General features: G+C 37.1%; 1 protein-coding gene across 1 annotated transcript in view; it reads right to left on the reverse strand.

The window, feature by feature from the left end:
- Positions 1-9,121: 9,121 nt before the first annotated feature.
- SEMA3A (semaphorin 3A) overlaps positions 9,122-20,954 on the reverse strand; it is a 333,234-nt gene continuing 321,401 nt past the window's right edge. Inside the window, exons 17-19 of the mRNA XM_026868121.1 lie at positions 18,379-18,446; positions 12,281-12,423; positions 9,122-10,713 (exon numbers count right to left, since the gene is read on the reverse strand). Of these exons, the coding sequence (XP_026723922.1) occupies positions 10,258-10,713; positions 12,281-12,423; positions 18,379-18,446 (667 nt within the window). The 3' untranslated portion in view covers positions 9,122-10,257. The remainder of the gene's footprint in view (positions 10,714-12,280; positions 12,424-18,378; positions 18,447-20,954) is intronic.

The raw sequence follows: 20,954 nt of genomic DNA on the forward strand, positions 1-20,954 counted from the left end.
TAGAAGCTTATACCCCCTAGAGGTGTTTATATGAAAAACTGACAGTTCTATTTAGTTTTCTTCTGCAAGTCTATTTCAAACATCAAGATCTACTACAGAAATCTGGAGAATCATTGTCTGGTGTTGAAAGCGTTGTCACTCACCTTTCCAAGTGACAACAGACTGACATATACTTCCAGAGGTAGAAGAGAAATGTAAACTTTTATGTAAAACAAATAGTGAGATCAAATTAACATTTCTTGCTGTTATACCTAAAGGTCAAGCAAAATTAGGACTAAAACATGTCCTGTATAAGCAGCTTTATAGTACTAGATATGTCACTCTGTTTCTACATCCCCTTCTACTCAGCCATTACAAAAACAAGTTTCCATACAGGGCCTGACCTTGTCTGAATGCCTCAAGCCATTGCTTTTAGTGACTCATGGCAGGAAATGCAAATTCTGCCTTGATCCCCCTTCCATTAAAGCTAAGATGGAAGCAGATTTCACTAATTTCTGAGAACTTTTCCAGATTTTTAGAAGTCCATTACATCTCTAATACTCAAATGAACTGGAAGAGCTCAGTCCATGTGTGTGTACCTATTCACCCTTCAAATAGAAAACCGAGTCTTTAGAGGTCACTACAACTTGTAACTAGTTCTTACAGTTATTATGAAAATATTACAGATTTTAAACTATGTTAGCAATGTAGTTCTAATACAATTGTGATGACTTGAATGAATCCTTTTGGAGATCTCTGGTGGCGGGGTAAAATGCTAGCCCAAAGGAGTGGCTGAGGTAAAATACAACAGCCTTCGTTCAGGATCATCTACCTGTTAGGAGTCACTGGAATACTAGGTAACGCAATAGGGATGCAGTTCCTCGGCACTGCTAAATTAAGTTCCACTTTGGGAAGGCAGTCTAAGGGGGAAAATGCTAGGACACTGCCTTTCATTGGGAGAGTGAATAAGTATTCATCAGTAGATCACATTACCTACCTGTGATACATGTGCTGGTTCTACAATATAAATCTAACTGACCCAAGTAGTCTAAGAAACAAGATTTAGCTGTTATACAGCCCATTTTATGGCCTTGATAAACATTTCTCTTTTTAATGGTGGATTTTTTAACTGGTTTATAAGGGACTCAAAAGCATTCAATGCCTGTAATAGAAGTATAATAGAAGTAACTTTCATAGTAGTGACAAAACAGAAAATAGTGTGTTTAACTTTAAATACCTAGATTTGAAAATAAAACAAAACAAAATTTTAGAAGGCAGTATGACTCGAATAGAGACTGCCATTTTGTGATCTTATTTCCTATGATTTTTTTTTTTTCTGGTATTCTTTATTTCTGTTCACAGCCCAGCCCTAACTTTTTTAGTGGCCATAGAAATATTTACTGTGTTTTACATGGAGATTATATGCAAACTGCAACTTATTTAATGTTTCAGCTCTTACAGATGCAAGAGCAAAAAAGGATTTAGCGTTAACAATAGTTCCAAATATTTGCAGAAATGCTTTCCTATCAGGCAACAGTATGTACAATTGGCAACATATTGTTGAAGCACAGTGAATGCCAAACAGGAGAATTTCTAGGAGACAAAGAACCATTATTTGCTGCGAGTGCATGTGTTCTACTCAGTGTCCAAAGATTTTTTCAGCTGCATTGTGTCTGCTATTCTGACATGCAACAGTGAACTTAACTATAAATAGTTTAATTCTACATTCAATCATTTCTCCCCCTCCAGCTAGTGAAGATCTGAGATGTATAATATGTGAAATATTTACCATAGTTTGAAGCTCTGCTATACTCAGTTGCTTTACAATGGCATCAAACTGCTTAGGTTTCATAAGAAACATTTTGAGCCATAGTGAATAGCACAAGGACTGAAATTTATACCTTTCAGTACCCTGACTGTTTGACAGATTCCAGTCAATAAAAAAGGTAGCAGAGCACAAAACTTTATTTCTTTGAGTGAGAATCTAGCTAAGTACACTGGTTAATATTAAATACAAAAATTGGAACTTGTTGATTTCTAGAGGTGTTGACATGTTCATAAAAGTGATGTGTGCACGCAGTTGATTAATAAAGGAAAACAAAGTGAAAAATTTCACAGTGCTCTAACAAACCTAGATCAGTCATATCCTCTAAACTTCAGTTACGACAGAACAAAAAAAGATCACTTCTCCTTACCTATCTAGTATGCAAAACAGTACAAGCAATCTTTTTCATCTGTACTGGACATTGGACAACTATTAAACTGGGGCAAGAGCCTACATTGTTTTTACATAGAATAGCAATTAAAAATCAATTTACATGAAGACACTCAAGCATGAAGCAAGGGAACATTCTACACCAGAACTTATTGTAGGAACAACAACATGTGAATAAGTTACCAAGAATTACACAGAAATGTGCTTAAGCAGATATTTGATTCAGGACCACTGATGAGCATGCAGATGTTTTAAAAAGAAACACAAAGTCCAGTGAGGTGGGAAGCTTTTCATTATACTCACTGAGCTTTACTCAGCTCCTAATATTTTTGCACTACAGTCACTAAAAAAAAAAAAAAAAAAAAAGTTTGTTTGTTTTCGAAACTGATTTAATCGCATTTTAGCAATTTTCTTTTAGGAACCGTAAAACTATTTCTTGATTAAAAGCTGATATTTAAAACCATTAACCTGTAATGAATTACCTTTGACAAAACTATGAAGCCCTAAAAATAGGGCTTTATAATGGAAGTGCTGACAAAACCCTAACAAAAAGAGCACCAGTGGCCCTACTGTAATAATAAAATAACAAACAGAAGAGGAAAGTTAAGCCTTCTTTGAAGGAACTTGGACAGTCTGTCTGTTTGTTCTGGTTTATGGAGCTATTCAATGTGGTATTGTTCAGTGAAAACAGAGTTTATAGGAATGCATTTTTTCTACAAACCAAAAAAATAGTGACATGTGAAACTAAAGGGCCTAAGGGGCTGGTCATTGCAAAACATAACTGAAGCGTCTCTGTATTTCTTTTTCTCCACTTTTTTCCTCTCCTGCCCCCAGATATACCAAGAAATGAGAAGTTGAAATCAAGTCATATTTGATATTTACTTGATGTACTGGTTCTAGCAGAATTGCCATAGTCTCTTTATCCTTTTTCCATGCAGAAATATGCATATCCATTTACCTCTACAAGAATAATCATAATTCATGCTAACACACTTACAGGAAAAGATGACGATGAAACTCCCATAGAAATGACTATACGGTATTTGTATGAAGCATAAAAGTAATACAGGTTGCAGGGGTACCCCCTGTTGAGGGGCGTAAAGAAGAGTTTTGTTCCCAGGTCAGACCATCAGATTTCATTTACACAGTGCTGTAAGGTGGAACAGCCTGAAAAAGCATTGGTCCTGTACGTGTAACAAGATTCATCCTTCAGAACCTGTTCAAAGTCCTCAGATGGAGCTCAGCAGCACGTATTACTGTGTCGGTGGACATGGCAGGCTCACACACGGAGTGAAGGCCTAGCTCTGTGTTTCTCATGAGGTCTTCTTTGCTCAGAGAAAAAGGGTTATAATCCTGTGCACATTCATTCTTAGTATCTGTTTTGGTGTACATTTTAGCGTTCTTTTTCAATGTCAGCTAAACTGGGTCAATTAAAGTAAACCAGCTTTGTATTGTTGGGGTACAGTTGGTTATTGTAGTCTTTCAGAAGGTGAAGAACCATCTCTAAATCTGGAAGACAAATAAATAACCTCATACGATCAAGAGCAATTCAGGAAGGACTCTTTGAGCCTTTTCAACTGCAAACACCGTGCTCCAGCTCGCAGCCAGAAAGCCTTGAGCACTATGGAGCAGGACCTCCCTCACACCTAAAATTTGTTTGGGGTTCTTGAATGTTAGCCTTCACTGCCACATTAGTGTCAATATTTCTTGCTAAGACCTGTTGCCTCAAAGGGCTGGTCTGACATAGTTGCTCTTTCTTGAGCCTCCGCAGAGGAAATGGGACTTACGAGGATGTTTACTGACCCGCTGTCAGCAGCTGAGTGCGCTCAGGGGCCTTAGTGCCCCTTCACACCCCTGGGGCTCCCCCCGCCCCGCCCATGACTCAGGAGCCCATTCCAGCCCCCAGGGCCGACAGTCCCTGCCCAGCTGAGGCTGTAGGATGCCACCTCCAGTCCCACCACAGGGCCCTGACAAGCCAGGTTCACCTGAGAGCTGATGTTCAGTCCCCAGCCCCAGGGAGGTGCCCACCCCTTGACCCTGCTCCTGGGTGGGGAGGACGGGCCCTGGCTGCCAGGTCCTGCCCTGCCACCCTGGGAGCCCCCACCGCCCCCAGCCCGTCAAGCTGCCATCCCTTGTGACTCCCTGCAGACATCTTGCGTCATACCTCATAGTTCAACTACAATGAAGACATGGTTTTGACTGCCCATCAAGGCCTGATTTTATCCCTGTTGATGCGAACAGAACATTTTTAAGTCTAATACTAACAGATGTGGCAAGAGTAGACAGTATGCTAGTTTGATTGGAGTGTGTGGACACAGAGCAGCTCAGGGTCATCAGAACCTGCATTCCCCATGTGTGATGAAGAAGATATTAGCCTTCAACAAGAACTGTAGATACTGTATGATTATCTTTCTGGATTGAGGCGAGAAGAACCCCATTTCCTAAAGGGGTGAAAAGCTGCTATGAAAGAAAGGGAAGCTGCTTTCTTAACTGAAGTGAAACTTTTTAGTATGGAAATGTCTTCACTAGAGTTTTGGGATTTAGCTCAGATCGTCCTGAAGTTCTCCAAAATGTGAACCTTTGATGAATTCCAGGACAAAAAAGTCCCAAACAAGGCCTGTTCCCCACAGTTTCTAGATTTTCTATGAAGCTTCTCCAACCTTTCATGAAAGAATTTATGGGGAGCAAAGAAGCTGGCTGGTTCACTAATACTCTGATCTACTTGTATCCTGTTACTGAGCATCCTGGGGAGAATAGTCCTTTTGTTTTAGGCTTTGGAAAAAGTAATCGTAACTTTGCCTCCCATTAAATGTATGTTTGATGGGGAGCTCAGTGAATCTGACCTGTAAGGAAACAGAATAGTGTGTCTCAGTCTTCACAAAGGAAACATTTATATCAATTTATAGCTGAGGCCGCCAAACGTGTTCCGTAGAGATGCACTAGAATTACATGTAGAGCCTCAAATACTTCAGGGAAAAAGGGATTTCATCTCAGTGAAAGCTGGCTGTTTAAATATCTGTGTGTGTGTGTATATATATATATATATACATATACATATATATATATATATATATATTTGAACAAGTAAGCATTAAACTCTGAATATTTCTTCTTTCTTCCCACTCAGTGTCAATGAAGGTTCTCCATACACATTGTACATTCCTGGCAACGTAGCAAAGTAGTAACAGAGGACAGTCAGTTTAGCTGTGCTCTGCAGGGAGTTCTAGCAAAGGACACAGTGTGGCTACATCCAGAAACAAGGGTCTTCCTTTGTTAGTGTTTATAATCCATGCACTGGACAGACAAAAAAAAAAAATTATTCTGGTCTTTCAGTTAGTGGATTCACGGCTTGCCATATCCATTGTGTCCTTGTAGTAATTGCAGACTTCTCTTGTATCCCACTGAGTTGCCCAGCTGCCATTGAGGGCTGATTTTCATTTTCAGAAGGCAGTAGTAACCATAAAATATCCTTACAATGTCCTTTTGAACTGGACATCTCTATCCTTGCTTTACAGGAAGGAACACGGCAAAGCTGAATGGATTAGTGATGATTAAGTACTACTGGTTGTTTCTTTAGTTCTGTTTGTGCCAAATAGAAATAATAGTACTTTCTTTTCTCCACTTCTTGTCTGGTATATTTAATCCTCATGCTTTCCAGGGCAGCATTTGTCTCCTTAGCTCTTTGCATAGTGCTTAGTGCCATGGCATATTACTTTTAGATATACCCCCTAGGCACTTCCAAACAGCTGCTAAATTTACCAAAGGATACAAGGGCATGTCGATAACAGACAGAACCTGATTTATTTTACTTGCAGTATGTGCAAGCCAGATTCCAAAAGGAAGTAGCATAGCTGTACTAAGCCATTAGCATGACACAGAGTGGATTTTATCAAGTACACCAACTTCCTAGCATTTGCATGGCTTCCAGGCTGATTTACAGTTTGGTTCATGGGCAGAGTCAGTGGGGTGTGTATATGTGTAGCTTTATCTGCACAAGCCCATGAGGGTGTGCCAAAAGATAGGCTGGAGATAGGTTTATATTTTTCATTTCAGGCATTTTTGGTTTGTTGTCTTCAAAAATAGCAACCCTTCTGGCCTTGTAAAGAGCTCATACACACGGATAGCATTATATTGGGAACAATGCACTCTGTATGGTCAAGAAAGTTACAGGGCACATTTCCATGCGAACAGTCAAGGCAGCAAACTTCAAAATATTTGGAAGAAATGTTTATTTAACAACTGAATACATGCTAAAAGAAATAATTTACAGCAGCAGTTTCATTACATTTTTTTCTCTCCAGTTTTCTAGATCCCATCTGAATTGAAGTGATAAATACAGAAGTAGAATTATTTACTACCCAGTGAGGAATGCGCTTAAAGAATAAGTGCATAACTTTGTCACCGATATAGGAAATAAACCACTTAATCACCTGTGTGGCAAAATCTTATATTTTAGTATTATGCTGAACACACCGAAATGGAGTACCTCTAGATAACAGTACTTTACACTGTACCTTCGTATCTAGTCAAAAATATTTACATCTCTTTTGGCTAATGTGTAGGTAGCAAAAACTGAACTATTAAACACATACCATTGATATTCACTAAATAATACATAAAAAGGATCAGTAAATGCGCATTCACATGCATTTAATTTAATTTATTTTTTTTTACATAGTGACTTTATTGGGTCATGAAGATTTAACTCTGTTCTGCAAAGATGCACATTTTCTCAGTTTGATGTTATAGTTTAACATAACCACACAGTTTTTAGGAGCCATTGAACAATTTCCCATCTTCAGTGATCCATGCAAGTGCAAAGTCTAAATGAGTAAGAATAAGATTCAATGCATTTATTTTTTTTCTTGTAAATGGATATTTTCAAACAAATCAAAGTAGATCTTTCTGGTTATAAATGAAATCCTTTATTTCTCTCCAACTTAAACACAACTTTTTACTTACTTTTTCTAAATTCTGTAACTAGAGGTTTAGAGGGTTTTATTGACAATTTACAGAAATACAGTTTTTACCTTTATCTTCAAACCTTATGTTGCTTTAAACAACAATGACACAAACAGGGATATGAATTTTACTGAAGCTGCAGGGCATCTTTCTGTACATGAATTCATTAAAGCCTATGTTTGAAAAAAATTCATTTCACGTCAGTAGTAAATGCTCTTTTAACTTGACCATAGTATGAACTTGAAAATCAAAAATTTTGACTGCTGGTTTGATCTTCTGCCCTCTTATTTATATAAGCAAATACAAAAACATAAGCAAGACTACTCATGTCAGTGAGGACTGGATTGAAGTTTGCAAGACCTGATTATATAAATTGTTCAATTAAACTGCCAGGCTATGGTAAAAACTTCGCAACTTCTGTAATTTTGTTCCCACAGATTATCTTAATTTTAATCTGTTTCTTCTTCAGGGGTGGTGAAAAAGATATTGATTTTGGTTTGGCTTTTTACAGCAAGTTGCTATAGAACCAGTTGCTATGAGCATGGTAGAGAAAAAAAGTTAGATAGCAATTTCATTAATATGTAAAAAAAGGAAACAAAGTCATTTAGCGCCTGTTGAAATCAATCTGTATTTTTCCCACTGAGTTTTCCGAGGTTCACTTTAAAACTGTTTCCTTATGTAACAAAGAGGATTCTGATGACTCTATAGTACACAAAAGCCCTATATAAAAGGCTATAGTGTTCTATAATTACAATTAAATAATTCAGCTGACAACAGCGCTCAGAAATTCATCATAAACTGAGCTGAAAAGTTAATACTTCTGTACAGGAAAGCACATAATTGAACCTATGTTTTAATTCATCCCTATTCAGCACATCATGAAACCATGGGAATTTAACAGCATATTAAAATTCATAGAAGTCAAGTTGAACATGAGAGACTTAAAGTAACTTTAAATCTAAATTCTTAAGTGCTTTCCTAAATCATTACAGCCTTTTTCTTGTCTATTGAACAAATTTTCTGCTAAAGAATTAAATGACAAAAAATCTTGCACGTTCATGCCCTGCAAAAAATTCAAAGGGGACTTAAAGTGACTGCGCTGTTAGTGAAAATCCAAGTGTTATGGAGGCAAGAATACAAGGCTTTATTAATCATAACAGTACTTGAATTACTGAGTGGCAAGGAGACTGGGATGTATTGTGAGAGAAGCTGTCACAGCAGTTGTGTTATACTGTATCTGGTAAGGCTGATAATGTAGTGATTGATAAATTAAATAATCTGGAATGAATAACAACAAAACAGATCAGTCATCAATACAGACACACTTTTATATAAAAGCTCCTTTAGCAAACTAAGAACTTTGTTCTATTAATTTTCCCCACAATGACATTACTTGAAATTCTGTCATTTACGGACTCTACCAAGATAAAACATGGGAGGCTGGAGAAAGATGATCTCAAAAGAACTGGACACCATAGAACTGGGGACCAAAGGCACATCTGTGCTGAGGTGAATAAATCCACTACTTATAACCCTAAACCTACACTTATGGTGCAAGTACATTGTCTGTTTTACCCTGTTGCTCTCCTGTATATAGAATAAGACAGAAGTGCAGGACCAAATTACCTGTTCGTATAACCTAGTCTTAAGCTGAACTTCACCAATTTACTACTGCAGCAGATTTCACCCACAGATAAAACTGTCCCTTAGATCTTAAAACAGAGAGCTGGCTTTGAGGTTACTCTTTATGTGGCCTAGTGCTGGTTCTTTGCATTTGGGTGATCTGGCCCACAGAAAGAATGGAGCACTGAGAATCAGTAGTGTGGACATATTTCTACCACTGAGCTGGGAACAAAACTCCTTAAACTGAATGTGAGCTTTGCTCATGGATATATGACAGTCTATGAGCCACAGTATTTAAATATTAGCATTCACAAATATTTACGAACCAAGAAAGCAGGAGTGTAATTAGTAGAGGGTATTTTAATGCTATTTACTTTTTTTTAATTAAAAAAAAAAATATACAACTGAAAATCAATGCTCTCCTCTTCATTGGTTCAATCTATAGCAAAGGTATTATACAAGTTGAATCATTTCAAATATGATACTTAGAAAAAAAAGAATGCAGAAGACTTCCATGCTATACAGCGACTTTCATGTTAAAATAGCTTAGTTTTAAAATTGTTTTGAAGTTACATGTCATATAGATTACTGAGAGGGGAGGAGGTTAACTGCAGTGTGACTAGCTCCCCTGGAAGATTTTCCAAACAGAAGAGTAAAGCAGCTCATAATTGGAAGTTGTCTTTTTTTCCTCTAAACCAATAATTAGAAAGTACAATATTTCTAAGACAAAAAAAGTCTAATCTATTTTAGAAAAGAGCTAATGTTTGCTGCATATTTTTCATGGTACATTTAAATTATAGTTTTAATAAAATACATCTTTTTAGATCAAAGCTGAAAGAAGTCATCAGTAGTAGGCCAGTGTACTCCATATTTTTTGTTCTTCTAGATGATGGATGGCTTATGTTGTTCATATTTCCACAAACAATCTCATTCAGTATTGTTTTTTTTCCTCTTCTAGTATATATAAACAGGAGAACTGGTAGACAAAACAAGAACAAAATCCTTGTGTCCAATCACGTGTTTAGACGTTCATCAGCTTAATGAGTTCATGCAGTTTTATACATAAGTCTAGAAATGGTAGTGCTGATGATGAAAGCTGGGTTTTGTGTGTGGTTTTTTTTTTTAAGATGACAGCATGAAATACAGCATTTTTAAATTTTTTTTTATATTCAGGCAAAAGAGAAAGCAAAACTTGCCTGCTGAACACTTGAAGAACTTTTTGAGCAGTAAGCTAGGTCCGGGTGAGTTATCATCCTTGAAACTCTGATCTTTCTGGTCTTAGAATCAGAGCAGGGAGGAAGGACTTACTACGAAAGTTAGAAATGGATTTTTTTTAAACCTGGTGGAAATTGTTTGAACTTTCCACTCTTGTAAACATCCACATAATGCCATGAAAAAGTTCATGAATATTGCATTTTTTTCCAGTTATCTGTCTATACAAGTTTCTACTTGGATGAGGTTCCTAGAGGTAATGTAGCTCAGACACTCCGTGGTGCCCTCTCAAATTCATGGGTCCTCCTGTTCCTACCTTTTTTATTCTCTTGTAGGTGCTTCCACTTATTTGTATTCACCTGCGCATTGGCAGGCCTTTGCCGGCGTTGTTTGCGGTCTCTTTTCCAAACTTGCTCACAGAACTCATCCATTGTGTTGAGATTGGGGTGATTGATTAACTGCATGAAGTCTCTATACCAGATCTTTTGACTGGGGGTCATGCTATTGGTAGCATCCTTGGTCTTGGAGGCATCACCATCTTCTTCTTTATGGAGCAGCTCTTCCAGGTGGTCAGTATCAATTACTTCCAGGGTCACTTTAAGCAAAGTTTGCATGAAGCCATGCTCCACAGCATGACAAAAATAAATACCGGAGTCTCTTCGTTGAAGACTTCGTAGCAATAGGCCCTGTTCTGTTCGGATCATGCGATCATCCACTTTTATCTGTATTGGAAAAAAGTGTGAATTTCAGTAGTTATCTTCCATGTATGTGCAACATTATCGTCTATCCATATTAGTTCCTTAGTCCTGCTTTAAGATGGTAAAACTTGGCCAAAAATCCCCCAAACCACATGAATGGAAAACACTTTGCCAGTCATCTGTAGTAATGGAAGTCTCAAATACTCTGGAAAAACTACTGGTGTACTGAAAAGAGTTTGGAGGATTAAGCATTTACTCCTTAGTCTTGACTGTTGATACAAAGGTCTGTATCAACTGTCAGATGGACTTGCTGGTAAGATTATAGAAGATGGAAGGCTATAACCATCAGAGTACACATGGATGCATTTAGCTATATTACTGACATCACATTTATCATTATTTTTTAGTCAAGCTTAGATATATTTGTGGGAAATGTTCTCTGTCTTCCTATTGTTCCTTACTACAAAAACATAGAAGTGGGATCTGTGTAAGAGGAGAATTTATGAAGAAACACTAAGGATTAAATCTCAAAATTTTAATATTCAAAAAGCAGCTGTCCAAAGTACTGTATTTTTCTGAATTAATTAATATCTAGAATACAGTTTCATCCTTTGAATGCACATGTTGATCAGACAGAAATGGCATAAACCTGTTTGCTGCTCTCTCCACCAAGAATCAATTCTAAATAATTTACGCCTTATGCAAACAAAGTAAACAGCAAAAATATCTAAAGCTGATAATGTAACTAATTATTTAGTCCTTTTTTTTTTTTTTTTTTTTAATAAATGCTTAAAGGTAGATTGGGTATATTTACAAATACTTCAATGCAACAAACAAGTTTTTGTTTCCTAGCTTGATCTCCCTCCCTAGCAGAGTATCCTCTTAAGATATGTATGACCTAGCTTGATAGTAACATGACTTGAGAACCTGGGTGAGTAATAACATAAGAATGCTGGTGACAAGAGAAGGAGAAAAAATAAAGTATCAGCTTAGTGTAGTACAAGCAGGAAAAGCTGGTGTCTTTGCCTCTATGAATACTGCTTTTGATGAAAAACATGTACAGATTTGCATACCCTTGTGTCCACTACAGTTCTCAGTTCTTTCCGTCTCTGTCTTATCTGCAGTAAAGTCTTAGAGCGTGTCGTACATCGGACATGCTCCTGTTAGACTATGTTTCAGTCAAACAGTATAATTACATGAATGCAGATAGAATTTTTTTCAGTGGCAGTTTTAAAGTCTTTGTAATTTTTAAGTTCAATATAAACCTTGTATGATGCTTTCGGTGGCACCTAGATAGCATGCTAACTTTTTGTATTTCTGAGATATCTAACAGAAAACCAGTGTGTTTTGCAGGGGGTCTGACTAGGGAGAGGATATGAATGGTTTATGATGTAACAGTCTGTAAAATCTATTAGAGAACTTATGGGATTTTATAGTGATAAGAGTGTGGTGAAGAACAACAGAAATTATAAGATTCCAGAGAAATTCTACTAAACTAAAATAGAGATGGACATTAGTCTGGGAAGGACTTAGGTTCAACTATATCTTCATAGAGAAGACTAGTTGCATCTCTTTATTTTTTGTACTCTACCTCTTCTTTGCGGTCATCATTTTGCTTCTGGAATTGCCAGTAGACTGCAGCACGCTGAGATTTTGGACTGCACTCAAGAAAAGTGCTGCTATTCTCTACTCCATAGATAATCTTTTCCTCCAGGGTCTGACCACTTGGATTATCTGTAAAGCAAGAAAAAAAAAAAAAGAAAAAACCCCAATTAAATTACCAGGAAAGAAGAATCTTAATTGCTAAGTGAATTCATATGCTTAGAAACTGGGCTCCCTTAAGGTGTTTAAAGATAAAAACTTTAAAAGAAAATTTCCCTATATCAGTATGCCATTCGGAAAATCTCCATTATCTCTACCTTTGTAAGCATCCCTGGTAGGACTTTTTTATACTTATTTTTGTATTTTGAGTCCTAGCAGCTGTTAACATCACAGTATGTGAAGTTAATTAATTTTATTGTGAAATTTTGTGTAAACCTCATTATTATTTATCAAGGAAAATATCTAGGACACAACAAGAATTTTTAATAGCAAACTGTATGCAGTGAGAAAACTCTGGATGTAGTTGCAGAATGTCTGTAATGATGCCTCCTGGGCTCTATGATCATAATACTTTAGAGCAAAGTAATAAAACATGAGGCTATTTAAAAGTAGTATAATATATTTAGATTATATGGCACTGCAGTTTGCTGAAGCTGTTAATGACCAGGAATAATGTTTTTGAGGAAACAATCTTCAATTAATCATTTCCTCTCATACTGATATAATTTATGGAAATGTAATGAGGTTAATAAACCAGTCATTATGGGAGGGGAAAAAGAAAGTTAAATAAATTACTTCCTTTTGTAACAACAATGTTTCAAGATATTCATCAACTTGCTGGAAATATCACATAGCTATAGGACTTATACAGCATTTGATTCTTCTCCAATACCACAGAGGCTGTAAGGCATCATATTTCAACTCTCCACCTTAGCTCTTTAAAATGCTGCTACAGACTTAAGTGGCAACAGTACACTAATCCTGGAGAGTAGATGGGGAGGAAGGGGCTGGCAAGCTATTTAACACTGTGGATCTCATGGGGTTTCCTGTCTCTTTGCCATATTTGTCGTTCTTACCATTTTCCACTTTTGATCTTTAGCACTGTAAATCTTTAAAGAACTTCTTTTGATATGTTTTAACAGGAAAATGATGTCTAATTAAAATGCTCTCAGAGAAATCCTTTGTCGAGTTTTGTTTGCTTCCACTGTGCCTTTACCATGTTGGCCATGTTGGTTAGCAAACACTGGCTGTTTGCTAGATGACTGAGCCAAAGGTAAAACTAAAATTGAGCTCCTGGTTTATGTTGATACAGCAATCATATGTCTTTCCATGATGACTTGCCGCCCTGAGAGAGGATGGGAGATGGGGACAGAATAGGGACTGGTGCTTGTCCAGTTCTCAGTAAGGAAACATCAAATGGCCTATTAACACTAAACAAATAGGGAATGTGTTAGCTTCCTTTCCTCTGCTGGATTGTGAATCTTTCCAGCAAGTAAGCGGGGTGCTATATAAACAACCAAGTGAAACTTTTATGACATCTCTCAGAAACCACATCCCTATGAAGTGCAGCGTAGGGCCAGGAAAATGTGGAGCAATGGAGGAATTAATTAGAAAGCAAAGCAGCAAGAGAAGGGCAAAACAGCTGGAAGAGAATGTGACCAGGGGTACCAGTGGGAAGATCTGAGATGGAGCATGGTTGAATTTGTGTCAGTGAAACAGAGGAACTGGGAGTATGTGAAGAGATTAACTGAATAGAACTATAAGTTTCAAGATGAAGATTAGAAATGAAAATGATTAGCTGATAACTCATGGGTCCGGACTGAACATTATGAATGGCTGTTTGATGTCCTGACTCTTCTGTTTCAAGTTCAGTGCTCTCATTTAGGAACAGAATTCAGACAGCTGAGCGGGCAGTCAAAGATCCTCACTTAGTCAACAAGGGGCAGTTAGATGTCTGAACTGGGATCCACAATAGATAGCACATGTAGGGCTGCAGCATAAGACAGTCAGAAGGAAATGTCTCCTTTTATAGCCTGGGACACTGCTCTAGTGATGTGTTTCTGTGAAACAGATTTACAGGCTTCCAGAATAAAGAATGGAAACACAGGGATTTCGCTCTAGGATGCATTCAATTCCTTTCTTCCAGGCTCTATGAACTTTCAATCACGGTTGCAAAATGGCCCAACTTCAGTAAGAGCAATCTGAAAGTTTGGGTATTTGTATTGGAAGTAGAGCTATCGAGTCAGTCTCCTAAGTCTAAATGGAATTTGAGCCCTCTTCTCCCACATCCTAAATACCTGATTTAACCAGCAATTAGGTGGCTTGTAGCACCACTTGACTATATTTTCCCTAACACAACATAGTCCAAGTGAATTATACAGGAGCAAAGCACATGTAGCACTGGTCTCATCAGATCCAAGGAGACAGTCTTTTAGATCCTAAATACCAGTATAAAGGACAAAAATAGATATTTCTTTGGCAAGGATCCTAAGGCCCATGAGCAATAGCTTATTTTTAAGTATAGAGAGAAGTATCTGCTGGAAAACAGTATCTAGGGTATCCTTAGAATCACAGAATAATTTGGGTTTGAAGAGACCTTTAAAGGTCACCTAGTCCAACCCCCCCTGCAGTGAGCAGGAACATCTTCAATTAGATAAGGCTGCTCAGAGCTCCGTCCAACCTGACATTGAATGTTTCCAGGGATGGGGCATCTACTACTTCTCTGGGCAACCCGTTCCAGGGTTTCACCACCCTCATTGTAAAAAAATTCTTCTTTATATGTGGTCTGAATCTACTCTCTTTTAGTTTAAAACCATTACCACTTGTCCTGTTGCAGCAGGCCCTGATAAAAAGTGTCTCCCCATCTTTCTTATAAGCTCCCTTTAAGTATTGAAAGACAGCATTAAGTTATCCACAGAGCCTTCTCTTCTCCAGGGTCTCTTCTCCAACACTCTCAGCCTGTCCTTATAGGAGAGGTGTTATGTCCCTCTGATCTTTTTTAGATTCTAAGTATTTTTAGTAACTAAGAACCTAGTCACAAGTTTCCATGGAAGTTACCTTGAAGGCGTGTGCTCTGATGGCCTTTCAAACTTCTGTTTTCTTGGATCAGCCCTTGGCATTTTAGCATGTTAGAGATCAACACAGAAAGTAGCAGACACCCCCTTTAAATTTCCTCACAGCTCCAGACAATATAGTATGGGTGACAGTCATGCAATGAGAGAGGAAGGATTTAAGAGATCCTTCAAATTCCATTTCCATGATTTAAGGGAGCAGAAAGCAGGTCCAGAAATGTCTATAAAGTTTGTGTAATATTGCACATGTGGAGCGCAAGAAAGTAAGCAGAGTGATGGAATAATCCACAGGATCAGAATGCAGCTCTGGGACTGAGGGAGAAACTGAAGAGACTAGGAGGAAGAATGAAAGTCTGGGAAGTTCAGAAGAGCAGCTGGAGGAATTAGAAAATTATAGAAGTCATGAAGTTGGTTATGAAATTCAACTCAAAATCCTGCCTGAGAGCTGTAATTCCCAAAATGAACCCAACAGCAGTATCAGTTTACTACCCTGATAAATACATAATTTCTGACATAACTGAAGAAGTATGAAAGGCTAAGTACTTATACCAAGATTGCTTTGTAGATGAATGAATCTCACTATACAGTTAAATTCAGAGTGATTCTTTGAGCTTCTCCTCAGATAAATCACCTAAAAACTGGTGCCTCTTTGTTTACAAGTTCTTCAAAAAAAGAACTTCATTGATTTCTTGATAGCATTAATATGTTATGCTTAAAAAAATTGTTCTTTAGCTGACACAAAGGTGACCACGCTTTTAGATTTAAGCATTAATGCCCAGCCAAATGCCTGTACAGCTAAGGATCCGCAGCTCCCTCTAATGTTGTGTAGTTATTTTATGCTATTTGTTACACATTTGCACAAAAGGACAACTGAAAGAGCTGCCTAAACCTTACTAAAAGCATTATTGCTTCAGACTGATATCAAAGTAAGCTTCTGCAGTGTCTTTAAAATTAAGTATACAGTAAGAAATTGTTGTTTCTGCTGGTTCACATGGAGAATCAACTGGCAGTTAGTGCAAGGGAATGTATAGACAAGTAGTAAATGATTGCTGGAGCTTATTTTTGACTGTAGGCAAACCCAAGTCTTCATCTGTTGTCCAGGAAACTACAAGTCATAACTGAGGAAAAACCTGGCATGAGATGGCATAGGAAGTTTGAGGCCCATGCAGCTGCCTTTACTATGCATGATAATGTGTAAATGACAAGTAAATATAGGATAATTTTATACATTTACAAGTCAGAATTAATTCAGAGAAAATTTCACTCAAGAAAGCTAAAGTAATTTGACAGTGTTTCCTTAAAGTCTAGGACCTAAAACTGCATTCCCTCAGTATTTTTTGTAACTTACTGATTATTCTAATCAGGCTGTCTTCATTTCACTAGTAAGTAAAATTTACAGTGGTATCTCGTCTCATATTTGCTCTGCTCATTTTGACAAAGGTGTATTAAAGCTCCTTGTGATCAGGTGTACTATGTAATAGCTTCTTCCTGACCTTGAGTTCTTATGACTGTTGTAATGAAAAAACTGCTCTGCATTGCTCTCTTCTCTTTGGACAGAAGATATCTTCTGGTACAAATCAGTTTACCAAATATGGAAAGATAGAAAAAACAAAGTGTTTTGAAATCCTTTTCTTGTCTATGGAGATAAAGAACAGACCTATAATTGTATAAAGCACAGCAGGCAAGTACAAGACAACGTAAAAAAAATGGACTTGTGGTAGCCCAGATCATCATTTTACTATAAGTAAAATGTCAATATAGTAAAAAGGTAAAGCTAAGACATGCTTCTGCTGGTAATAAAATCCATGTTTAGTGCCTGGTGAAATTTTCCTACTGGGAAACTGAAATGTCATCTCAACCCCAATATATGGATGTTCTCATCTGCACTTTTTAAACATTACTAGATATCATACAACTGGACATCTGTGAACTTTCTACTAGTCCACTCTGAGTAGCTCAAAACTGAAGTAGTTGTGCATTCATGACCTCTCAAAACATGACAATTGCATGTTGATGCACTTTTCCAAACCATTTTCCCCTCTGAGTAGCTTGGCCTGAGTCTGAATTAATAAATAAAAAGAAAAGTTATAGTAATGTTAGCTGTGATTTTCAAATGATTAAAAAGGAAGATAAAGTATTACTGAAATGTAGTAGTGATGAATTATAGCTGACAAAAGTACAACTTTGGACTATTTATCATTCTTTCTATATACAAGGACTGAAAGGACATGAGGGTTTTGAGGTATCTCCATTTTCAGCCACCCCTTCTTTATTTATCCCAGAATTCTGTCCAGTGGTTTAATTGTTATTATAGATGTACCACAAGCATGAGTAATAATTTTTTCCAGCAGAGGGAAGTATTGCCTAAGTGTTCTCTTCTCTTTTGGCAAAATGGGCATTTTTCATTTTCTGACTGAAGATCTTCTGAAGAGTTTGGCAACAAATTAGTAACTGTGAGATGTTTATCAGTCAAACAATTCAAAAAAGGAAGATTTGATCAATACACTGTGAAAATGAAACAACCAACCACCTCCCCCCTCCAAAAAAAAAAAAAAAAAAAAAAAAAAAAAAAAAACATGGGATGGGAATACTGAAGGGAACATCCTGATATTAAGGGCTGCTAGTGTGGCATCTACAACAGACCATTCCATATTTAGCCAAGGTAGTTAATGATGTGTTTGGTTATCATCCTATTTGAACTACATGAAGCTGTTCTGAAGGAGATAGGGCTCTTTTCTGACATAATATGCCTAGTCTGATGGTACAGTATTGTCAGGTAAGTGAAGCAGAAAAATTGAAATGCTTGAAACTTGAGGAAAAACAAAAACAAGTCTTCAGTGTCTGATCCAGGCCATTGTGAGCAATCTAAATTGGGATAATGATGTATTATATTAATCTTTCACAGATGTTCAAGACAATTTTACCAACAAAACATTCATGTGCTTCCTACTCTTCCCACACACAGTCTGTAAATTACATACAAATTAGTTGTACTTCAGTGATACCCATAACTCACCATGATGCTGCAGGTCTGAGCAGTGGGTAAGCGGGTCTCCATTTCGGATGTCTTGTCGTCTAGTACGTCTGTAAATACCATATTTGAAAACCGTTAGTGACCTTCTCAGTGGTTAGCATTCACATTTGCCATGACTGAAGAGGAACAAATGGAACGTATATATAATTACATAGGTCATAAGTGCACCTAAACAACACTGGGAAGGAAATCATATTGTTACTACCATATTCTATGCATTATCACAATTTGTAGAATCAGACTTTACTGTTACAGGTAAAGGCTTCAGAAACTGGTAAATAAATATGTCTTGCACTGAGCCTATGAAGCTTATTTTAACTGTGTTGGCAATTTTGATCAGAGACAAATTCATTACTTGATTCATAGATAGAGGGACTGCTAAGGGATCAAAGTATATACAGTGCAGTTTCACATGGATACACAAACATGAAGAAGCTACAGCTTTTCTGCAAGTAGAGAATACTTTAAGTATCACGGCATCTTTTAGATAAAATGAAATGTTATGATGAATGGCTTTTAAAGAATGTCCATGTGCTGTACTTTCTACAAATTCTAAACTAAAATACATAGATCATTTCAGCCACTACAGATCTCACCGAAACATTTCTGATAAAACCTTTTCCATAACTGTTGCAAATAGTTTTGTCTTTAGAATAAACTCAATAAAACTGTTGGATAGGAAGATTTTGCAATGTCATTTATTCCATCCTTTGTAGCTTGAGTCTGGGTTCTAGCTTTTATTACATGTCCATTTAATGTAGTAGACTCTTTTCCCAGCTTGATTTCCATTGGCTGATTTGTAAAACATATTGATCTGTGCTAAAAAATGTTGTATTTCACAGAAAAAAGCTTTTTAATACAGTTTTATTTTGCATTTGGTTTTTTCTGTCTTTGTCTACTCTTATTTTTATGTAAATAGCTGTGACACGAAATTCAACTGAGCCAGAGAAAAGCGTTTCATATAAAAAAAAAAGAAAAAAGAACAAGGCAAACAAAGATGTGTTTCAAGTGTGAGCACTTTACTTTAGGAATCAGAGAAAGCCTGAGGGCTTGCAAAATCAGAAGAGAACAAAGAGGATTAGGCTGCTGAACAATGCTGTGATTTCAGATTATAGCATCCAGCAACGGATATGCAAAAGTCAAGTAGCCTTGTAAAAAGCACTGTTGGTCACTCCCTTGTGACAACAGCCCGCATTTTTAAAAAGCCATTGTTCTGCAGCACAGAGACCATCTCTCTTCCGTTCACTAGCCCCCTTTGCAGACTCTCACTGACAGCCCAGCAGCAGCACATACTAGGAGTTCTCACAGAGGCACCATCAACTGCACAGCTGACTCTCCTTGACTGGAATATTTTAACCATTTTATTTTTTCCACTGAGAACTACTGAAATGTTAAACTGAAATTAGTTGTGTGAAGTTTGACAACAGTTTTTTTTTATTAAAAAAAAAAAAAAAACAAAACCAAAAACACAACAATGCAGAATGGGCATTTGTTATATCTTTTTGAATAAAAAATTTTTTACAATTACCCGAGTGAATTAGCATGCTTTAATAAGAAAGATTCTTCTGTTGATTAAAAAAATGTACTAATCCTCATTTCAGATATCATCTTCATATTACTCATTAACAATAAGTATAGATACACCAAAACATGAGAAACTATTAAGTTTTATTACTCCTTCCTAAATTTTGAAATGCAGCTTATTTATAGGATACTATTTGCAGAAAAGAAGTCTGTGGAATGACTCATATTACTGTCAGTGGAGTCTGGATGAGATGTTTAGTTAGAATCTCAGGAAAATGTCGCACTTATCACCACTGTATCAACACGATTATTTATGAAATATGAACCAGAACACATCTGCATGGGGTAAAGTTAAGTGGTCACACTACAGGAGCTCTGAACTGTCATTTAGACTTGTAAAATACACAAAGAAAGAAAAGTAAATTAAAATCATGGCTCATAAAAGCTCCTTTTTAAAAAAGAAGAAAAAGAAACAAAACAAAAACCAAGACCCCAAACCAACTATTAGTAAAGCATCTGTGCAATTGCCTCAGGACTCAACTTTCCCAATATTTCTGGAGCCTAAAATTACAAGGAATCATTATTAGGAAAATGTTGACATTTAAACTGTTTCCAGCAATGCTGATTTTGTCATACATGCATTCAAAGCTGGCTTGAGGCAGTGGGTAGAGCAAATACCAGGTAAACAGAGAATCCTCTCCCCCAGTAACACAGACCTTTATTCTGCTGGTGTTGCTGCCAAGGGAAAAATGGGGGGAAGTAGAGGGGGACAGAGGCTTTTTCTGAATGCACTGTCAGGATCCCAGCTTCTTAGGAATTTTTCTTTCACAGTGGCCTCAAGAAGAGTAAATTCTTCACCCCAAGGTTCTTCTGTAGCTGTGCAACCCAGTTTAGCCCCAGTAATCCTGCCCCTTAATCCCTGTAAGAAGAGGTCCCTTTACTCCTGATGGCAACAGTGAGCTCAGCCTGCTGTTTATTAAGTTGGAGAGACGGATAAGTAAAAGACAAAGGGCCCTGTTTTTTCCATCAGTGTA

This window comes from Athene cunicularia, assembly GCF_003259725.1.
Source record: "Athene cunicularia isolate RWA chromosome 1 unlocalized genomic scaffold, athCun1 chr1_part2, whole genome shotgun sequence".
Classification (NCBI taxonomy): Eukaryota; Metazoa; Chordata; class Aves; order Strigiformes; family Strigidae; genus Athene; species Athene cunicularia.